The sequence below is a fragment of the Temnothorax curvispinosus genome, unplaced genomic scaffold (assembly GCF_003070985.1).
Source record: "Temnothorax curvispinosus isolate PA1 unplaced genomic scaffold, ASM307098v1 QBEX01011515.1, whole genome shotgun sequence".
Classification (NCBI taxonomy): domain Eukaryota; kingdom Metazoa; phylum Arthropoda; class Insecta; order Hymenoptera; family Formicidae; genus Temnothorax; species Temnothorax curvispinosus.
In genome coordinates, this window is record NW_020221295.1 from 333,621 (window position 1) to 352,556 (window position 18,936).

Below are 18,936 nucleotides of genomic sequence, written 5' to 3' on the forward strand. Positions count from 1 at the left end.
AACGAAAACGCATGGGTATTCAGGCTACCGTGGTATTCAAGTTATTAGATTTCTACTATGAATTTCTACGATGAAGCGCTCACATGCTTTTTGTTTTCCAAACGCTGCCATTTATTACAGTTACAATATATACATTTTCCGGGAAAATTGCAAATTCGGGTGATCCTGTTGTCACTCGCCAAGTTACGTATGTACACGGGAACTAACGACAAATATCTTGAATTTTTAATGAACGTATTCTGTACCCCGACGCGACATAAGCGCGAAAATCAACGCGAATTTCGTTGGGTATACACAGTTCTCGCCTACGCTTATTTGCTGCTTCATCGTTTGAGCGCAGTTCTCAATCTCTTGAAGGTAGGTTTCGGGTAGGTCTTCGGTTGGGCGAGACTTTTCAGACGCTTGGAGCATCTCGCCTTTAACGCTGCCGGCGACACGGTGAAGGCATCCTCTCGAAGATCCGTTTCTCTGCCCGCCGGACGCTGGGCGGGCTTCGCCAGAGCGATTATTCTCTCGGAAGCTACGGCATTAAACGTTATACCGTACGCTGTATGGTCTCAATCCTATCCATTAACATCGGTTTTCCGCCGGCTTATTCTTATCAACGGGCTTAAGGACGCGAAGACTAACTGCCCCGCGCTATGAAACAAATTATTTCGCGTGGCTTTCTAACGGCGACTATAATCTCTCTCAAATTTCATTTTACATACAAACCGCAGCCGTGTGATATTTGTTTGATTAGTTGGTTGGCAGCTTTGTTGCATGACTATGTGCATAACGGCAATATGGATTAAATTTCTAAACATGCGGTGTGTTTATGCCAGCGTCAATTAACTCAATCGCGATTATGAACATTCATAAATAAATAAATTTCTAATGAGGTAAAAGACTTAGAGGGAGGAAGAGAGAGAGAGAGAGAGAGAGAGAGAGAGAGAGAGAGAGAGAAAATGTTGTGTTACATTGAAATTATCTCGGCTAAAAATATTTCACGAAATGACTTGAATTTCGTATAATACACCTTGTTATTTTTGTGTTCTCTAAAGGCTAGAGAATCATCTGTCAAAATTGAGATAATATAACCGCGCGTGTGGAAAATTCTTTTCAAAATATTAACTACGGCTAAAAATTTGTTTAATATTTGATATTTTAATCTTCTCTCGTCTCTCGGGAAAAGTGGAATGTATATTTTGATTTACGTCTTTTACTTCATAGAACGCCGCACAGCACACGTGAGATATATTGTAAAAGTTCCGAGCGATCGTTTCACTATGCACCCGTATCTCGTATTTTATTACAGACGGATTTCAATGGGAAAAAATGTTGCGCTCGGTCGCTAACTCGTCGCGCGCGATTATACGCGAAAATTAAAACTGGTCGATTCTCTTCCGAGAGGCTTGTGCATCGCGCGCCTTTCCATTATCGCCGTAGAACTCGATGCACTTGCACGTTTTGTATCAAGCAACGTTTCACGCGCGAAATTAAATTCCACGCCAGCGACGAAGGACGTCGGTTATGCTTGACGACAGCCCAAAGAGAAACTTGAGGAAGCATCTCCTTAGGAATATGTTGAGCAGAGAAAGTTAGATGTGACGGACGGCGCAGCGTGCGAAATGACAGTTGAGTAATTCTACGGCGCGAAAGAGAGAGGAGAGAGAGAAAGGGAGGGAAAGAGAGAGAACTTTGGTTACCGTCCATACACAGATTTTACCCGACAACCGACTTTTGAATTACTTAAGACCCGTTTGTTTACATTCATTTCTGCCACAGCCCTTGCGCTGTGACGACGGCTCAAAGGAAAATTAATCTACTGTCGCACGGCCGACCATCGATCGATAGTGGAAGAAGACGTCGTTTAATCAGACGCGGCTGAGTAACCGTGCGGCAGGACACGATATATGTATAGACGAAGCGAAAACTGAAATAGTTGAATTGTGCGAAAGATAGACGGATAGATGTAATTTATTTCGTATCTTGGGATTTGAGTCCTCTCTCGCTCTCGGGACAGGGTATAACTACAACAGCAAAAAATCAACATAAACAAAAGAGAATAAATCATGGTAACAAATATCCAATGTGCATGGAAATAAAAAAAAATTCCACGTGAAAATTCAATAAGAGAATAGTTAATAAAAATACCGAAATAAAAACAAGACTAATATAAAAATGAAATGTGTAATAAAATGTACGACAGAGATACACACATGCACACACGTACACAGAGAGAGATTACACTCGCGTAGAAGTGCGTAAGTGACGTTTAAAAAAATTATCGAGCTATAAGAGATAGCATCCGAAAATAAACGACGATGTCATTGCAAGCGACGTTTTCATTAAATAATTACAATACCGATGAGGGAGTGCCGCTAACATTACGGTAGGAAATAGCGCTGCGGGCAGGATATAGTCTGCAGCAAACAGTACGGTAAGCATAACGCGGCATTGCTGGCAGATCGGCAACAAAACACGTTTCGTGTGCCGCGGGCTTAATGTGTAGATCGTGTCCCGTTTATCTCTCCTGTGTCCAAATCAAACGCTACAAAATCGTTACCTCGCAGTTATGGTTGAACGGAAAGATAACGCGAATTCTGCATTATATCACGAGTTCGGTGATATCCGAAACTAATAGTGGGAATATTCGATGTCGATCGATTACCGGAGGTGTATACGCCATCACGCGCGAGAAATTCTATTAATTCCATAAATTTTTGTCGAATCTCCGTTCAATTAACGCTCCCGCATAAAAAAAATATTTTTCACCCGTCGACCCGTTGCCAAAACCGTAAACCAGCCGAGATTTATTTTTCATTGATGCTGGATGGATGCTGAAAGGTGTACATTTGTTGGGATTGTTATCAATATATAGACCATTTTTATTTTTATTTCGCAATATGTGAAATATCCTTGCGGAACCTCGATAACCTTGCGAACCGCATAAGCTATTGAACAGTCGCAACCACCGACGAGTAAATCCGTCGTCTTTCTCGATGTAGCAGGGTGGTGGGATCGATGAAATCACGGATCTGCTACGTAGGGTGTCTCAGAATCACCGAGATACGGTACCGACGCGATCCTCCGTTAGGCACAAATGAAGAAAAATAACAGTTACTTTAATAATAAAATGCCCACTATAGAGTGTTGACATTTAAAAATCTGTTCTTCAATTAATTTCAGTTAATTTCACGGAGACATAAATATAACGGCATTTTAATTCAACGCTCGATTTTCAGCCCAAGTATTCCCGTTGAAATTTATATTTAAAAATTCCTAACGAATAACGTGACTTCTCTCATGAAACGCTCATCAAGGAAAAATTTAGCCAGAGTTCGCATTCAATCTCGACGGGACGATGTTTGCTGGGACACCCCGCGTATGAGCTTACTTACGACATCCAATAGCTTGTAATAGTATTGGTGCGGGGAACCGATATATAGGCAAACGGGAACGTTGCTTCCTTCGGATCGATGGCAACGCGTATCGAGCAGAGAAATCGAAGCGGGAGAATCGTAACGGCGAGGCGACGAGGCGAATGATAATAATTGTAATAGCAATGACGAGATATGTGTGTGTGTACGTGTTACTACCAATAGCTTTCGTCGCGGCGGGCGAAACGGCGCCTGGTATTCGCAGTGGGATCTCCGGATCTTTCTTTCGAGTCGCGAGTTTCTCCACTCGCTTGGTGATGCGATAGGTAAGCGCGCGCGGTGACACCTCGAAAGGGTCCCTCAGCCTGGGCTCGTGCTTGATCGTTGGTAACGCTAAGAAGTACACTCGCTCCAAGTTGACCGGCCTCCACTTCTTCTTCCTCGTACCCTGAAAATATCGGAGCGCGCGATCGATCGATCGAGCGAACGGTCTCGTCGTCGGAATCGGCGACGCGTCGAACATTTTTATCTAGATCGTTTAATATTGATTTATGAGAGAACGACGTCGCTTACGGGTTTCCTTCTTTTAGGTTTCGCAGCGACTTTGGGCGCAGCCCATTTAATGTACTTTTGCCAGTCTTCCGGTTTTGTGAGAGCTCTGCGCAGTTTCGCCATTCGTTTTCTCCTGGGTAGATATGAGAGTTGGGCATTTTATCGCGAGAATTTGGGTTTGAAGATGCTTTACTGAGGAAAAATCTTCCGGAGATTGATTAACGTGGCTTCCATCAGTGGCTTAAGAGGACTTACACATCACTAGCGGTTTCGCGATTTATCAATTCATGTCGGTTATACAAATTACGGAGATCGAAATAATAGAAATGTTATCAGCATCCGTGCTTATCGCTTGCAATCGCAAGAATTCTTACGTTTCTCCAAGAGTTAGATAAGTTCAGTAACTTTGAAAGTGATAGAGATATTTCTGATATGACTTTAGAGATCGTTAACCACTGATGGAAAATTAAAGAATCTGTAAAAGTGAAAAATGTGGTAATTGTGGCGGATTGTGGTGAAATGTCCCATATATGATATCGCGGTCTATCACAGAGAACTATTAAATTGATGTTTCTGATTGTAACCTGATCAATGATTGTAACCAATGCAATAAATGCCCAGGGTTAGCTCAATCTCTCACATTTTATTTTGTACTATATTAATAATTACTTCCGATGCAATATGTCAGATGACCTTTCGTTAATTAAACGTACAATTTGCATCCAGTTCCCAGCGCGATCAATACAGAAGGGTTTATAAGCTTACGTTTTGTTACTTGTCCGCCGGTATTGTTGCGGCTTTATGAAATCGAGCTAATTATTTAACGGGTAATTAATATCGTGAATATCTATCCATATAGTTTAAATATTAGCGAAAGGTTCATCTGACATCGCAGCAGTTTATGTCCGGAATTCTATTTCACCGAAATCCACGACGTTCCCGAGACTGAACGTGCAATAAAAAAAAAAGAAAAGAAAAAAGGATAAGAATTAAAGGGACTTCGATACTCGACATCTCGGCTGTTTAGTATTGCAATATCCGCGGCGAGTAAAATAGCTGCGATGTTTTCCGTATCCCTCTCGTTTATCGCTGGAAATCGGTTACTCGTGTGAGTATGGCGGAGAGATTGTGTACCCGGGGATGCGCGTGTCGTTTATAGAGAAAAAGTGACATGATGTTGGGAAATGTATCGGCCTTACTTTTTCCTCGCTTCTCGTTCTTGACGCGCGTTACAGAATACGCGATACCGCTGGTACCGCGACTTTCGAACCTTCACCAGCAGATCGTTCACGGTTGCCTTCATGTTTTTGGTAGTTGCCAATTTCATCGTCTCCAGTAGAAGTCTAACGTTTAAGAAGGTATCGCTTTTAAGTCATCGTATATATATATCATCGATCAAGTCATAGCTATCAATTTTCCGACGCTACCGAAAGTGCGAATAATGTTAAAGTTGCGAAAATAATGCTCATATTTTTATTTTTAAATAACTTGACCTAAAAGTGGAAAAATAATATACGAGTATCTTAAAGTGTTCCAATATCTCGCAACCTTTTTCTATAATATTAATCTGAGATTTATTTTCAACTCAAGTTTCTTATCGAGACCGTCTTCAGCATCGAGGAAATAGATGTGCACCTTCTCTTGGGTAATGCCAGATCGACGATACGCTTGCTGCTCCTCGCCGCGAGCGTCTTCGGGTGAATGCGCGGGTAAGGGGGCGGCACCGCTCTGCGCGATAATAAATTTTCTAGAGGACTCGCGATAACCTGACGAGTACAAGAGCGGACGACTGTGCACTTACGCGGGATCGTATTTCTTGGTTACGAATTTCGGTTGCGCCATAACCCGGATGCGCCTCGAGGCGCGGCTCCTGCGAACCGCGCGCGGAACTGTAAAAGGACGCGCCTGAAAATATATATATATATATATGTACACGTCGATATAAGTAACCGAGGAAAGACACAAAGGCTTTAGTAAGGAGTGCGCGCGAACGCCGCTCGAGCATCTGCTCCATCGATCGTTTTCAACTGAACGTTTTTCCGCGGAAGAACGTTCTCCCCGTCTCTCATAACGACTGTTTGATTTCATGGAGGATATCTCAACTTATATTTAACGTCCTTAAATATTCGGAGCAGGTGACGTCTCATTTTCTTATTTCGTTTCAATCCCAATTGCGAAATCAGAATTTACTTAGAAGGAAGCCGCTGCCCTGGCATTAAAGACACACAATCTCGATTCCGTTAATGAAATCCCAGAGCGGCGGACAAAGACACGCGTAATACTATCGGAAAGTGTACTCCAATCTCTTCCGATATATATTACAAGAAATAATAAAATTTCACTGAATAAATGTAAATATAAACGAAAGAATATTATCATAAAAATAGGCGTATATACCAGGACATTCGGATCAGTTCTGCGATATCTTCTCCAGTTGGGACGCGCTAATAGCGCGATGTGTTCCTTGCGCGATAAATGAGCCAGAACGTATTTAATTCTTTGCGAAGGCATCTTATCGCCGCTGCTCTTTTTCGCTCGTCGTTTCCGTCGGATTTTCCCGGCGCTCAACGCAATGATGAGCAAGCGTTTCCGGTATGCTTATTATTAAATTATACTCGCGCCGCTTTAACGATCCCCGAGCGGAAAAACAATGCATTTAACAGAGACCCGCGGGAGAAATGTACCGAAAATTAGCTCGACACACTTTCGCGGCTAACACTGTAATTTTTTCGCCACCATTGAGGCGCGTGGATATTCTACGAGAAAATTTTGTGGGTTTCGGACAGCGCGTGACAGAGGGATTGGGGATGAACAAAATACGAGCGGGTCGAACGAGCTCGAATTTTATTTCACATCGCAGTTTTCAAGGTTGTTGGCGTTTAACGCAGGTCTCTCACGTATGTATATTCTTCTAAAAGCGTTCTACGATGAATATATCACCAAGCTGAGGACCGCGGGAGTCGCATCACCGCGGATAACGTGTATAACTACGTGACAATGTTCTAACTCTGCATGACAACGCAGTAAAATTCGTCGCATAAACGCGCTCGCGCATTTGCATTCGCCGAATATCTGACAAACTCCAAATCACCAGAGAAATCTGCCGTAATAAAGTTCCGTCGGTGTGTATGACAAATTAACTGACGCGTCAGTGATTTTCGCGTGAAATATAGAATCGCGAAAATATAACGCGCGCTTTCACGGCGCGCAATTGAATAAAAAACTCGTTTCCCTCGGTCACCACTTAAAAATGCATGCGAGAAGATTGGAGAAACAAAGTCGGCTAACCGCGCGCGTACCATTATGCACTCTTAATGCACGACGGAAAGAGTTGAGAGGCTTGTAATTCACGAGAGGGCGACCGAAGAGCGAAAGGAAGACGCGTAATTCTCTGGCTCGCGCAAATCGAGGTCTCGACTCGTAATGCGGATAAAAGTTTATCCAATGAAGATCTTTTAGAGAATCTATTGGTTTTATTCGTATCGAATCGTCCACGAGAACGCACGGGCCATTCAAGGATCTGTGATCTTTTTCTTCCTCTTCGTTCTCCCTTCTCTCTCTCTCTCTCTCTCTCTCACTCCTGCTTTTCGATTGCACTTTCGCCTCTGGCATCTTCCCTTATAGTTACCCTCCTAGTTTCGACTCGTTCCATCGTTTCCGTTTCCCTCCGGCTCCGAAACTGACCTCCCCTCTCTCTCTCTCTCTCTCTCTCTCTCTCTCTCTCTCTCTCTCTCCCTCTCTCTCTCCCTCCCTCTCTCTCTCTCTCTCTCTCGCTCTCTCTCTCTCTCTCCCTCCCTCTCTTTCTCTCTCTCTCTGTCAACCCCGCATGGGAAATCTCAAATACGAGTCTGTTTACCTGGCACTTGAAATCCCGGTGGATATCGATGATAAGATTTCGCCCCCGTCGCCCTCGCCCTACACCACTCCGCCGCGTCACGTTTCCTGCAACCCTTCCTCTTTCCCATCCCCTTCGTGGTACAATTCTCCGTTTAGATTATGCAATTTGTATCGCGCGTGTTAACTACCTTTGCGGTCCGACCGTTGCGAGTGCAATAATAGTTCTCGCCGTATCAGGTCGCGCTGGAACTTCCCTCGAGAACAACGAATTCGTTCTGGGAACGTACGACGCGGATGATTGCGACATGATTGATCTTACGTTGCATTACACGTTACGCGATGTTATTGAGAACAATTAAGACTTTCGGCATGCGGAATCATGGATTTTGTTCATCTGTTAGGTGTGTAACGAATCGAGTCAGACCGCAATGTTGTTTTATTTCAAGAAAAGCGAATTTTTCGTAAGTGGTTAGTCATTAAAAGCATCAAGTAAAATATCATAATAATAAGACGGATTAAGTCACGTCTTTAATTATTTATTTATTCTACTGATATATTCGTGTATTACTACGTTTACGCGAGCGTTACTTCTGTAGTAACTTACGATAATTCACTCGTTTACGCGGAGTAAATTATCGTAAGTTACTACAAAATCCCGTTTACGCCAAGAAATTATCGTAAGTTACTACAGAAATAACGCTCGCGTAAACGTAGTATATGTCTTACTTTCAAATGCTAAATGTGAAAAACAATCTTAAGAACAACGTGTAAAGTTCAAACGAATATAAATTAATAATAAAAAACGAATCATTCAGAAATTTTTGAACAAATTTTTAAATCTCTCATTACCGGTTGAGCTTCGCAATAATTCATATAAAACGCAGATTTTTCTCTGAATAAATCAAGACTCGGAGCACTAAAGCGATATACATTTCTCTTAGAAATAAATCGTAATGTTTTATGGCTGATGCACTTTAACCATGGTTTGTGCGCAAATTAATTTAACAGAGTGCAAGCAAAGTGAAAAACCCAGGTAGTCAGAGACTACCCAGCTGTTTTTATCGCAACGTTCAGACAAAACGCAATACACATGTGTTAGGATATTCTCTTTAATAGTTTAACTTCTCTTGTATTATTATTATTTTTTTCATATTTTTTAATGGAAATGTCAGGTGTAATAATTTTCTCTCTTTCTCTATCTTTTTCGAAATTTCTTTGATTAGATGTTGCACGCGATGCGATGATAAGCGGGTTGCATCAACCTAGGTGGAAATGTTGTTTTACAAAATCCAGTAGAGCTGAAATTTCGACTCCGGGAATATTCGTCCATGGTGCGGATGAAATTGGGATTTGTCGGATTTGTGGATGCTCCGCATTGCGCTACGGCGTTACGGATATCCGGATTTTTCAATATAGCAGGTAATCTCAATCACGTCCCCCTTTCCCCGCATTCTCTCTCTCTCTCTCTCTCTCTCCATCTTTGTCCCTTTCTCTTTTTTTTATAACATCGCGACGCACACGTCACTAACCGTATTAATTTACTCCGGAATATTTGCCATCACTGCTGTTCGAAATTTTATAATGGAACATATACCAATCTGGATATACACAACGCTCTATTTTTCTCGTCATTTGTCCGTCCTGCGATTTTTTCTCTCTGCTTCGCTCGCACTAGAATAGAGATAATATATCCAATGGAAATTCCGCACAGTTAATACTAACAATGGTCTCGTCGCTTTCCATTTGATTGGCAAAGAACATATTAAATCGATCAGGAAAACACTTCGATATTCAAGCAACGATTTGATCGCGATATTCTCACATAATCCACACACAAAAATTCAGGCTGGTAAAATCCACGATTTACTAAAAGAAACTATTAGGGGGGAGGAGGGCGCGAAATCTGTTGGCGCGACGCGATTAATTTACCTGTCTATTCAAATTATCTACTCATCTCTGCAGCGGCGGCCGTGACAATTATCGAGATGCTATATACATTCAAAGGAGGGCGTGAAAAGAGTACCGATTCGCGCGGAACATCGTGAAATTCTCTAGATTTCTCTCTCTCTTTCCCCCTTTCTTTTTATCTCGTTCTCTCTGTTTCTGTCTGTGCAAGCTCGATGGTCGAACTCGAAAAACTTGGAGGATGACCCCATTCGTCGTTGGGATCAGCGCGGAAGATACGGCCGGGCCGCGCGAAGAAAAGTTATCTCGCATCTGCGATCGCGGGAATGGAGCGCGGAACGCGCGTTTTTCTTCCTCCTTCATTCCGGGATGTCGAATGGCATAATTTAGTCGCAATTGCCGTAGTTCATAGGATGGCTGATCGTCCGACTCCGTTCGCGCGAAATCATATCGACGCGCAGCGCGCTCGGAGAGCCAAGCTATTTTTATACGTACGTATTCAGCGAGCGTAGCGAGCCTGCCCTCCCCCTCGCCGCGCTAAGCAAAGTCATTTGTGTCTCCGGTTTCGTTAGCGATGAATAATCCCCTCACATTCGATCGGTTTGACTGAAATTCTGTTTTTTTGATAGCGATACGTTTGTATTTTTTTTATGTATTTATTTTCATGATTTGTAGTCTGAAGAAATTGATGTACGTATTATACGCTAAATGTATACGTGTAACATTTAAAACTGCGGGTTGAAGTAAACAAATTTCAAATGCAAGATAATGATTAATCTCTCGTATATAAAATAACTGCTTATCGAATAAATGCATTTGCCCTATTTCTCTGGCCGATGGCACGAGAGAAGGAAGCTATAGATTTATCTACGAGTAACTTAGCGGTTGCATGATATCATAAGAGTACACGCTTCATAAACATTTCAGTTTGACTCATCGTTTTAAAAATTCCCTTCATCTTACCGAAAGATATCAAAATTTTATGTTCACTCTGGTAAATCAAATATTTCAGCCGAGTGCATTTTATATCTCGCGATACGAAATTATGCATTTAAAACGAACAAATTTTCCTTTTGATAAACAGAAAATATTTCTTATTCGTTTAGTTGCGTTTAATTTTTGAAATAACTTTCTTTGTTTCTTTTTATTATAATATGTAATAAAACATAATTCACGCTATTATGAGTCGTAAATCTTGCTACCCTATAAAATAATAGACGCATTTATCTCTTACATGTACCGTACTTTACATGCTACATCCTTGCATGCACTTCAGAGTATCGTGCCGTAAATCGTGAAAACGTTCCACAGCTGTCGACTTGTATTTCGCCGGTCACTTTCGTTAATTAACGTCAATAGATATAGAAAGTATCGATAATACCCTGTAGGCTAAGACGGCGGGGCAGCAATTCTCAGGATAGTTCACGTAGAACTTTAACGGTTATTGTCTCGAACGTACCTTCTTACGGTACCCTGGATTGTCCTGAGACCCTTCACGACCCCATCGATGCGCCTAACGACCATCGAGTTTGAAGCGACGTGAAAGCTTGTTGCTCCGTAATACGATTTGATATCGCGGACTTTTTACTCCCTCGCGTTCTTCGTTTGGCGTTCAGTAAAAATCAATGCACGGGGACATACTACATACACGTAAGCGACTGTGAGCAGAAATTTGCCAGTTTAATGCCAGGTCGTTGACATAATAATAAAAACAGTATCAGGCACAGGCCGGTTAACGAACTAATAGCCTTGCGATCACGTCACGCGATACGAAACGCAGTTCGCAGTTGACATCGATCGTAAATATGCAAATCATTCGTTTTAACGATCGGGACATCCGTTTCGTCGAATGCGAGCGATATCAAATGTCGCGGAGTAGCATTTTACGTCCGTTTTCCGTCCGAGCGACGTGCCGACGCTGCCGACGTAAGTCGTATCGCGATTATTCCGAGCATTAGTTTCTACCGTACGCTATTCACAGCTGGCAACGCGAATACTCGCTCATCGCGTAATGTATTAAGCTCGCGTGACGTTGGACGATTACCATTGTCAGACGCGGATGTTATCCGACAATGGACAAAACTCTAGTGAAACCGGCGGGTGCATTAAAGTCAGAGACGTTACAGATCGCGGAAACGAAATGATGGAGAGGATAAAGGAAAACAGCAAAGAGAGAGAGAGAAAAAGAAAAATATAGATAGAGAGAAACGTAGACGGTTTCGCAAACCCGGATTTGCGGAAACGTGGGGTAAACGAACGGAGATAGCAGTGGCTGCCTCTAGCAAAAGTTCTCGCGAAAATTTTCAGGCATCCCCGCGTTGTTGTTTCGCGTTGTCGCGCGGATTCCGGAAAGATAACATCGTGGGCGTGTGTGCAGGACAGCGTATACGATATGCGGGATGCACCGACGCGACGCGACGCGACGCTACGATATCATACACATATACGCGGTGTTTATTACACGGGGCAACGTGACGCATTGTGCGGGATCGAGCTGGACTTCGTGCCGGCGAAGTTTGTTTTAATCCTGCGGTCGCTTTCCTGAGTCCTGAGCTCTCGTCTCAGGGGTCTCGTCCTTCGAAACGGACACCTGCCGTTTCCCTTCGACGCGACGGTCGACGGCAAGTACTCGCGCAATTACGGGAATGAAGAATAAAATCCGCTAGATAATTATCATGGAAAAAAAAGAAAGATGGCACGGTAAACAAAGCACATCGCAGAATAATAGATCGATCGGCCGGCGTTATCGCGCAAAAATACGCTCGCATTGTGTTGGCCGGGGAAAATGAGTTCAACGTGAACTCGACGGCCAATAATTCCGATTCACGGGGCATTACGGTATTGCACATGCACGGAAGTTAATCGTCCTGTCGCGCGAGGCTTTATGGCTTATACGATGCCACGTATGCGTTCATTGTCAGGGCGTATGATACGAGAGAGCGAGCGTGTGCTCATGATTTTTTAAGGATTTATGGACGGACGTGCTCATTCTCTTCCGCTAATTAAAAGCCTCCCGCGTGCAGCTTCGCGGAAAAAAAAGAATTGAAGAATTGCTGCGCGATCGATACCAGAAATAGGGTATCTACCGCGCACGATAATCCGACGTTTAACGGGAATTACCGGCGACGCTAATGGCACGACAGTAATAAATGCATTACGTATTTATAATTGCTCAGTAACGCGATATACGCTGCGTTTTCGGCGAACCAGTTTCACCTGCATCTCTCTCTCTCTCTCTCTCTCTCTCTCTCTCTCTCTCTCTCTCTCTCTCTCATATTGAATATTGCGTAAAATTTCGATGCCATCGTTATTGTTACCGCCCGGAAATGGACATAGGTTTTTGGGAAAGGGAAAAAGCGCATTCGACGGTACCGATGAATAGTATTGTAACTGCAAAACTGTAATTTTTCACAGTTATTTTTACGACAGTCTTCTACTCTAGAATTCTTTGTTTCTTCAGTTACAATCGAAATAAAATATTAAACAAAACAACATAAACTTTTCAAGTTACAGTATTGTTTTGAGACGTACCATTGTGTGATGAAACGGCATCGAAAAAAATAAATATTGTATTGTTTACGCTATAATTGACAATACCAAAAATGTAATTTTTGATACTTTCTGTTGTATATATTTTGTATAATAAATAATCGTCTTGTAGAGGAGAGAAACAAAATAACATTTTTTACTCTTGTATCTTGGGAAAAAGACGGAAGAAATCTCTTATCCGTTATTATAATTGCACGAGTAGCCGTTAATTAAGCTTGATAGACAATCTCAGATTCTTTCGTAAATCACAATGATGAAGGACGATTACATTCGTTTTATGTAGAAAATTTGACGGAGATTGCCGGCTTTTGTTGTACGTTCGCACATAGACGGTAAGTCTTTCGCTGCATTAAATGGAGAGAGTTATAACCCTGTCAAGCAATAAATAATGCATCGTGGATGCGTACGTAGTATACTCAGCGTATTGTGCTACGGGTAACATGCCCCGGGCTGAGCATGTTTAACGACCGAATAAAATTTTGATTTCGCGGCATTTTGCTGCGCCAACATTCATTAAATCTTTATAATCTAACCACTTTATGTCGTGATATTTAGTTCGTTAAGCCATACATGGTGCATGGCGGAAATCAGTCGTGTCACGAAAAAGCACGTTCGCAAACAACTTCTATAATGTAAACGTAGAAATATTATTCATACAGGTCGCAATCACATACATATATTTCGCTTTAGTCGTAAATTCTTAAAAGGAACAATTTCAAAAAATTGTGTTACTCTTGTCGCGATCGAATACCTATTTATTATTTATATCGAATCCTTGATTTACTAGCGGTCATTATTGATGAAACACGTAATGATGATTGTAAGCAAATTATTAATATAGCTATTTTTATTAAGCTCGACTGTTTGATATAATTAATAACAATACTAATCATTAATTATATAATTGCAACTTCTGTATCAATAGTTACACGAATTATTTTACTCAAAGCGCCATTAGCTAGGGTATCTCATTGGTTAGAAATATCACTTGAAATGCCATCCTTCGGTATAAACGATAATCAAATCACATTATCGTTTTTAACAGTGTCCTCCTCTCGGAAATGCAGCTTTCAAGTTGCAACATTTCGCGCAGTATCTAGTGATTGGCAAATTTCTCATGACCATGACGAGGCAACGAGAGCTTACCGTCTGCCGCATGTCGAGATAACATTGGAAGGTAATATCTCCTCGATAAAATATTATTTCTATCCTATGAGCAATATAATAAATAAAATTTTTAAGTTGATAAAATCCAATAAAGATTCAAGAATTTGAATTAGCATTCACCAATTTTTCAACTGTGATGTTTAAAAAATAATTGTTTAGAAAAAGTGTTTTCAAGTTTAGAGAAATATTATGGCGAAATGTAGACGTTTGTGCTATATTTTTTGATAAATATGCTCGGAATATGAAAGAGAGAATAAATATTAGAATGTGTAATAATTAAATTCTATTTTAAATCTTACGATAATCCTTTGCAAGGTAACGCATTCACCAATTGCAGGAAACAACGTTCCTGTTTATTCCGACAAGCGGTACAAAGCCAATTCTGTTCGCGCGTTTCGAGTCGTATCGATTTTGTGTTGCTGTTCTTGAATTATCGACGCGCGTACAAGAAAATAATTATACGAACATTTATTACGAGGTATAATAAATCAAAATATAAAGTTGGTTTCTTTTGGTTTTCTACATAACGCACGTGTTTAAAAGAAATTGCAAATATTTCTGAACACAGTTCTTCTGCAGAATCTCTCGTTGAAGACTTAAGTTAATCGTTTCTCACATCGATCCGTTCTCGAACCTAAATGCGATCACTAATTATTCCTGCATTGTACAAACTTGCTTCAAGCCGTTCTCCGCCATAAACAGATTAATTATTTGCGCTCCCAGTTTCGCGAAACGCCTCCGCGCCAGAAACTTCCTGTACGATTTCAATCGCGACTAACGCTATTCGAGCAGGGCGGCATTAACGGCCGCTAATGACAATGGGAACCGAGGAGAGCCGTTTTGTGAATTAGATAGCTCCATTCCTTGTTTCCGTCACAGCCGAATGATTTCAAACTCGATCGCGATGATCGTCCCGAAACTTTCGTCCGAGTATCGGGAGAGCTGAAGGGAAGAAACGTAAAAGAGGACAAACGTCAGGCGGTCGGCTATTTTCATTCATTGGACCCTCTCCTGCGAGCGGTAAAATAAATTATAGCCTACTGGAGAGTCATATGTAGATGTAGTAAGGTGCGCCAAGCTATTTCGGACAGTCGTAACTCATATTTACGACCAATGGGAGTTACGCCAACTTTAAGAGGCTGCATAATGAAATCCAGTGGCGGTAGCTTCCCCGTTCCCGTGCCCGCTCTTTCTGTGGCTTTACCTACCTCGTTCGCGCGCGCCTTTCCACCTCCGGCCTCATTTTTACTCCTGTTACGTCCGCTCTTCTTTGACGCCTACGAACCTCCATCCGCCTAATATTCGCACTCTCGCCTCGCTGGAGAAAGGGGAGTAAGGCGAATATATCACTCGCGCCCTCACCAATCGCCGGCGTCTGGAGCACCGTAAAAAGCTCAAGCTGGAGAGATATGAGCGAGGAAATACCTGAGATAGCGTTCGTGTCTTTAAGGACACCTCTAGCGTCGCAAATTTGTATTCCAAATGCATGATACCTATCCCCCCCCCCCCTCGGTTGCTAATGATCAGACGTAAAATAAATGGATTGACAGATCAGTAAATTGTTGGATAACTAATATGTTCGCCGAATAAAAATTCTACCCATGCACTTATCAACGAGCAAAGAATATATCGTTTAAAATTAATGACAAAGAAGATCGTTACGACCGATAAAACGAAGGTTTAGCGCGATAAACGAACTTGTAATCCGAAAGTTAAATTTCTTTATATTAATCGAGTGCCGCAAAGGATTAAACATTGCAACTACTCATTGTCTACGCGTGCAGGCACTCCATCCATTTTATCCCATCCCGTGTAGTTTCGTAGCTTTAACCGGTGCCGTGTCGGTTCACCCTGTAATTGCTTCCTGCTCTTTAAGGCCGTGTACACATCGGCAAGTGATAAAGCTAATAGAAGAGTTTGCTCGTTAAATGCAATTGTGACACTCGCGATTTAACTCTGAATTTGCGTTCGTAAAGTAATTTATGAAATGCTAATTTTCGTGCTGACAAACTCGCTGCTTGTTGGTCGTCTCTTAAGAGGTTGCACGATTAAAAAATTGATCTTTCGGTAGATAACTACCTTTGCAAAAGTGATATTGCTCAATCATGCTCTGCTGTGGAAAAGTCTCGTTCGGCTCGTCCACTTCATTCTTCGGCAGATCTCGCCGATGTGCACGCGGTCTAACGAAAGCAACGACCTGGCGTCGCGGAACGAGATCCATCTTCCCGGAGAAACGCTTTGGTCTCCGTAAACAAATAACGAACGCTCGATTACGGTAGGGTTCTCCTCGTTGTCTTCGTTGTCTTCGTCGTCCTCGTCGTCGCAAAACATATATCGCCGTGTATTTGCTCTCGGTGATGAGTGTAGCACGTGGGTGCCAGGCAGCAGGACGGAAAGGCGCGGGCGTCTCGACTGTCTCGAGTCGAGGTCGGTCACGATGCCGTCGTTTGTTCGCGCTCCGTACGAAGCCCCGGTCACGTTTCTTCCGCGCTTTATGCCGCCCAAGAAGTTCGAAACTATGGGCCCGGACAGCGGCGGACGGTGGAAACATAAAACTCCAGACAACATAACTCACCCATTTCCAGACTATCCCTTCGAGAAATTATTTTGCAGGTGGGTGGCTCTTTTTCTCTCCTCTCCACTTTCTCACTCTTTCTCTTTCTCTCCTATTCTACGGCTCCGCGCGCCGTAGAGAAGCATTTTCTCCATGTAAGGAAGATACGCGGAAGAGAAAGATTGCTGCACGATTCTCGTACGAGGAAAGCCAAGAAGCTCCTCTCTCTCTACTTCTCTCTCTCTCAGCCTAGTGAAACATTAATCATATCCGCTCTCCCCGCACGCCACAGACGCCTTGGATAAATCGCCAATGCGTCTGCGGTTAATTAGGCGATTAGGCAGCCGCCGCGCTCCGTTCCGCGCTTTCGCTAGCGGAATTCCGGCCCCGCATTCTTACGTCTGATTGTAACGTTGTAATAGTCGGCGTGATCGATCGATCAAAGCTTTAGCTATGTGTTTGCGAATATAGAGAGAAGCAAGGTGAGACTGATTGCGTTACATAGAGGCGGTGCTACTTTATGATGGTTTCCGAAGCGAATTATAAGTACACGATCTGAGACATCGCGGATTGTTTCGACAGAGAAAGAGTTTACAGTCTCGCGTCTTTCCTTCAATTCTTTCCTTCTTTTCTCTCTTTAAGATTTCTCTCACGTTCTCGCGTTTGAATTAACGGAAGCTGTAACTTAGTACGAGCTAATTACCGATCCGAATAAAGTGATTAGTGACCTAATGATGGCGGAGGTTACTGAATATTGCGTCACGGTAATCGCGCATTATTTCACCGGTCACGTTTCCACGAGGGGGATTTTAAACCGTGACGGTTAGGTTGAACCGGAGGGAATGAACGTGATCATCCCTTAATTATAACAACTCACGTATCTTAGCTATCGCGCGCGAGATTATTCTCGGGCTTGCGTTAATTCAATTTTCGCGTATACGTATTGACACAGACTCCGCTCGAAATTCCGCGACGCTGGTTACAGGAGGAACGTATAATAACGTGTTATACGAGATGCGTTTAATCATTTCGCGAGCACGGCGATAATCCACGAAGGCGTTACGCAACCCGGAGTTTTCGTGTCCGCAGGTAATCGAATGTAACGCAAATTCGTATAATTCGTTTAAAGTCGCGCAAACTTCTGGAACTTTACCCGGAGTCGCCCCTAAAGTACAATGTATTGACTTAGCTATACTTCGTAAAGTATCGCGACGCATCACACGGCGTATTCGAAATTCGAAACGGTGTTACAGAAACTAAATGAGATTTAACGCTGGCGATAAGACGAGTCAACGAGAGATTAGGATTGCGAGATCCAAAACGCACTTTCGTCTTTCGCCGCCTCGAATTTTGGAGATGGACCATTATCACGGAAGTCATTCGCCTGGCAAGCGCGTTCCACATTCTTGCGAAGTATTCGCGCTCTTAGCTACGTCGCCTGGCTTGGCAAGCGGCGCGGGCGCGGCGCGTCGAGAAACATTGCCGTGTCTGTAATGCGCCCGCTATTGCGCCACTCGACTGTTCGCTATTCCACTTCTTCCCCTTTCCCTGTTTCCCATCGTTTTCGATCCACTTCCCGGTAATCTCTGCCCTCCCATCCGCGAGAACCCATTCCCGCTCCTGATGTTTAAACACGCGAAATCTGATGTACGAGATGTACGGAGAGTCGTACTGTTCTCGATAGTATAGATACGCAGATGAAAATATTATTTGTCGCGGCGTTAATAACTTTCGCATTATAATTAATTAAAAATGTGCGGAATAAATCCTTATAAATCCGAGCACAGAAATGTAAATTTCATGTGATGAAACTTTATTTTTCAGCTTTATGTAAATTTTTATTTAATCAGTCATATATCAAAGTTACACGCCTGAATCGTATAGAAAGAATAATTTAATGGGATCTCTGACAAAAGAGAGTTAAATTCAGGTCTATCAAATTAACATTCTCTCTCTATACTGTATGATATGTAGAAGTATCATAATTATGCATGAAAATTTTCGCGGGCA

At 42.6% G+C, this 18,936-nt stretch overlaps 1 protein-coding gene across 1 annotated transcript; it reads right to left on the reverse strand.

The window, feature by feature from the left end:
* Positions 1 to 323: 323 nt before the first annotated feature.
* LOC112461596 (testicular haploid expressed gene protein-like) lies at positions 324 to 6,425 on the reverse strand. Its single transcript, XM_025026914.1, has 7 exons — positions 6,312 to 6,425; positions 5,716 to 5,819; positions 5,550 to 5,642; positions 5,114 to 5,257; positions 3,936 to 4,047; positions 3,582 to 3,798; positions 324 to 520 (listed from the first exon to the last, which is right to left on the reverse strand). Exons 1-7 carry the CDS (start codon positions 6,423 to 6,425, stop codon positions 324 to 326), a joined length of 981 nt encoding a protein of 326 aa, XP_024882682.1.
* Between the last annotated feature and the right edge of the window lie 12,511 nt (positions 6,426 to 18,936).